The sequence below is a fragment of the Limulus polyphemus genome, unplaced genomic scaffold (genome assembly GCF_000517525.1).
Source record: "Limulus polyphemus unplaced genomic scaffold, Limulus_polyphemus-2.1.2 Scaffold372, whole genome shotgun sequence".
Lineage (NCBI taxonomy): Eukaryota > Metazoa > Arthropoda > Merostomata > Xiphosura > Limulidae > Limulus > Limulus polyphemus.
The window spans coordinates 404,082-407,640 of record NW_013665982.1 but is presented as its reverse complement, the minus strand read 5'-3'; the positions used below and the strand labels follow the sequence as shown (position 1 = coordinate 407,640).

At 29.8% G+C, this 3,559-nt stretch overlaps 1 protein-coding gene across 2 annotated transcripts in view; it reads right to left on the bottom strand.

Moving 5' to 3' along the window:
* Positions 1–659: 659 nt before the first annotated feature.
* LOC106457775 (sodium/calcium exchanger 2-like) overlaps positions 660–3,559 on the bottom strand; it is a 30,127-nt gene continuing 27,227 nt past the window's right edge. For both annotated transcript variants that reach the window (XM_022383820.1, XM_022383819.1), the window contains exon 13: positions 660–1,652. In XM_022383820.1, coding sequence (XP_022239528.1) covers positions 1,419–1,652 — 234 coding nt within the window. In that variant the 3' untranslated portion in view covers positions 660–1,418. The remainder of the gene's footprint in view (positions 1,653–3,559) is intronic.

The window sequence follows — 3,559 nt, the reverse complement described above, 5'->3', positions numbered from 1 at the left end:
AATAAGAAATTTAATTATTACAATCAACTTTAATAACATATCTTGAAAAATGATGATCCAAATAAATTATAGTGTTGCTGTTTTACTTTCCTTATGTATCGGTTTAAGATATTAAGTACTTCTTGTCAGTTTGTTATACAAGAGTGAGTTAACTTATGAGTTACTTTCTAATTTTGATCTTTATACAGCACTTCATTTTATCAGAAGTCATTGATTACTAATATATAAAGTTAGATATGCTACTCAATGATCCAATATTACGGGTTGGATGTATACGTACCAAACACAAAGTACTAAATACACTATTTGAAATTCAAAAGTTAAAATAATATACGTTTGTGAAAGCAGAAAGTTACAAATTTTAAGCTTAAAAATGTGCATTAATCACCAATGAAAAGAAAACATAAAGCACACAAAATATCGAAAATACGTTAGCAGAATGGATCTTTTAGTGGTGCTCTCTCTGACGCTATGGTGTTTTAATATGTCAATTCTTTTTAACAAGTAATGTTTTACACACATTTTGTGCTGTACGTAATAATATATCATAAGTATTATGATAATGAGAAACGTTAAAAAATTTATTTTTAAGCATAATTGCAACAACTTTTATTAATAACGATAATACACTAAAAACGTGTTTGGTGGTTTTTATTGTTTTCCTCTTTTAATCTGTTTAACAAAACGCTTATATTTACTTCTTCTAGCAAACACTGCTTGATATTCATCTATAATTTAACACGATACATATACTTAAGTACTTTTCCTCTTTGATAGAAAACATTTGTAATATTAACACTAGAGCACTAGTTCTCTACGAAAATTTATTAGTCAGAAAACTATCATCAAAATCCAAAAGTGAGATGTTAAAACAGTTTCTATTTCTGTTAATAGAAAATGTATGTTAGTTATAATATTATCGGTCTTATTATGATAATATATATCAACGCTTTACTTATTAAAGCCTGGATCATGTCTGGCCAGTTTAGCCATTTTAGTAACTTACAACATAAGATTTGATCCCACCAGTGTCCAGTTTTACAGATTGAAATTTAGAGTAATCCATAACCACTCACAAATTTTATATATTTTATACAGAAAAAAAAATTAAAGGGTATTATCTTATTTTCCGTATGTTCTTTTCATGTTTATTTTCTTTCATTCAAGAGGGAACTGTGCAGAAACATGTTTGACGGTCACTATTCAGAGTAACCCATATTGATTGAGACGACATAGTTTCGGCCAGTAAATGTAAAAGTTACTGACAATCATTAAAACAGCTTCATTCTAGTGTTGATATATCATAACTAGTATTTTATACAGTAAAAATATTTAAAGAGCGTTGAAATATGATTTTTCTTTTCAAATTTAAAATTAAATTTGATTGTATGTACGCATTCAGTTTATTTTGAATATTCTTAAAATAGGTGACCATATGCTTGCAATGATGATAAGAGAACATACAAGAACCACATGATAACCAAAACTGCAAATGTACTCCACGCCATATTGGACGGTCCACCCAATTCTCCTTTTCCAAACACACGTGCGAGTCTTCTGCTCATCAGGATTATGATACAGATTATTGAAGCCGCGGAGTACAAACCCACGCTGAAACTCAGAGATCCAGCAGAAACTGCAAACTGGACATCCTGCAAAGTATGTTTCAATCGCTTACTGCACATTGCTCGGATAAATTTATTATCTTAAATGAAAAAAAAACTGATTATATACTTTTATTATCTCTTTAAACTTTTACCTTGTGAAACTATTTAAAAAGATGTTGTTGTTGTTAGTAATTAAGCACAAAGCTACACAATGAGCTATCCGTGCGCCCACCACGAGTATCGAAACCCGGTTTCTAGCATTGTAAGTTCGCAGACATACTGTTGTACCACTGGAGGATCATACTTAAAAGAACCTTTTTTGTTTTTATTCACATTTTATTCATTTATTCTACGAGTACATGTTAGATAAAAAAATTCCTAGGTAAACTTCAAGACTAATTTTATGATTTTTTACGTGGGGGATAAATCGATAAAAGGGATAATAGGGCGTGGGAAAATGGGATGGAGAGGAAACAAACAAATACATAAAGCGTTAAGTATTAATTTGAAGACTGCTGAAGAGATTTACAATTTTGAAATCCCTAACATTAATCTTTCTTTAAAAAAGAACATATAATCTTATGGAATGAGAGGTTCGTGTGGTAATTCAAAAACACAAGGAAATATTTTATGTTGTGAATCTAATGATTACGGACTGCTGCTTATAACTCCCTGCATGTATTAGAACAATTGAAAGTAAGCCTATGTTATATTATACTACTCAATAAACATGTTTCATAGACACTTACTGCAACCATTTACATGATAAGACTAATAAAATAAAACATACAGCTATAATCAAATGCAATTTTGTATGTTGCAGTGCTTATGACATAGTGATGTAACTATTTACTCCCTCTCCCCGGATCTAAAGAAATTACTGATGACTGCGGACATTTATGACAAATGTCCCTTTTTTATATGTTAAAACATGATCTGAAAGATATTACATGTCAGTATTAAAAGAGGATAAATTCTCAAGAACTTTGAAAATGAAGCATAACATTTAATTACACAGGCCTGTGATGGTTTTATTGTCTTGAAATGTTTACATGTTCTACAGTAATTCCTGTACGCTACATCCGAAAATGATATCCATTTTTCTCCATCACGTACAAAACGTCATAACACAATACATAAAAGAAAAACCCCAACACGTAGTTTGAGACTAAAAGACGTATATTTCACAAAAAATCGTGATGAATAAGAATATATATTCGTTTGACATCAATGTTCTTCTCCTTTCTTCAGTTTGTTTGTATTTTTGTTAACAAACATAATAATAAAAAATGTTTCTTGTGATAAAAGAAATAATAATTTGATCTAAGTAAGAGTTTTCTTTCTTCCCGATTTGTCAAAAAATCCTTACATGATAGAAAAAAAAAATGTTATTTTCGAAATCTGCGTAGCTGAATTATGGAAAATCCGTTATTAAAACCAAAACAACTGTTATGAAGTTTAAATTCGCAGGCCTGTGTTATTTTGGAAATGGTAACGTTTTTAATCACGTGACGGAACTAAAATATTAAATATCGGTAATCTGCATAGTTCATTATCAATGGTAGAAACAGAAATATATAAGTATGGTACCTGAATAGTAATAATGTTAGTAGCAGGAAAAACAAAACCATAGGAGAAACGACAATTTTATATAGAAACGAGAAGATTGTATGAAGAAAAAGTAGAAATCCGCGGTAGTTTACAATATATATATATATATATGTCAACAGCTTTCTGACTGAAAATAAGTGTCACATCAGTGTGCACTCAGATACAGAAAGTTAAGAGTGCTTATTCAGGTATTGAGTATTCAGAATCGTAAGGTATATATATATATATATATATATATATAATTATAACGAAGGTAAACGTTTGTCTAGAATAGAAAGAGTGGCGTACTTGCTACTGACAAAGAAAAAACTATTTCAGAACAAATGATCATCCTCCAATAA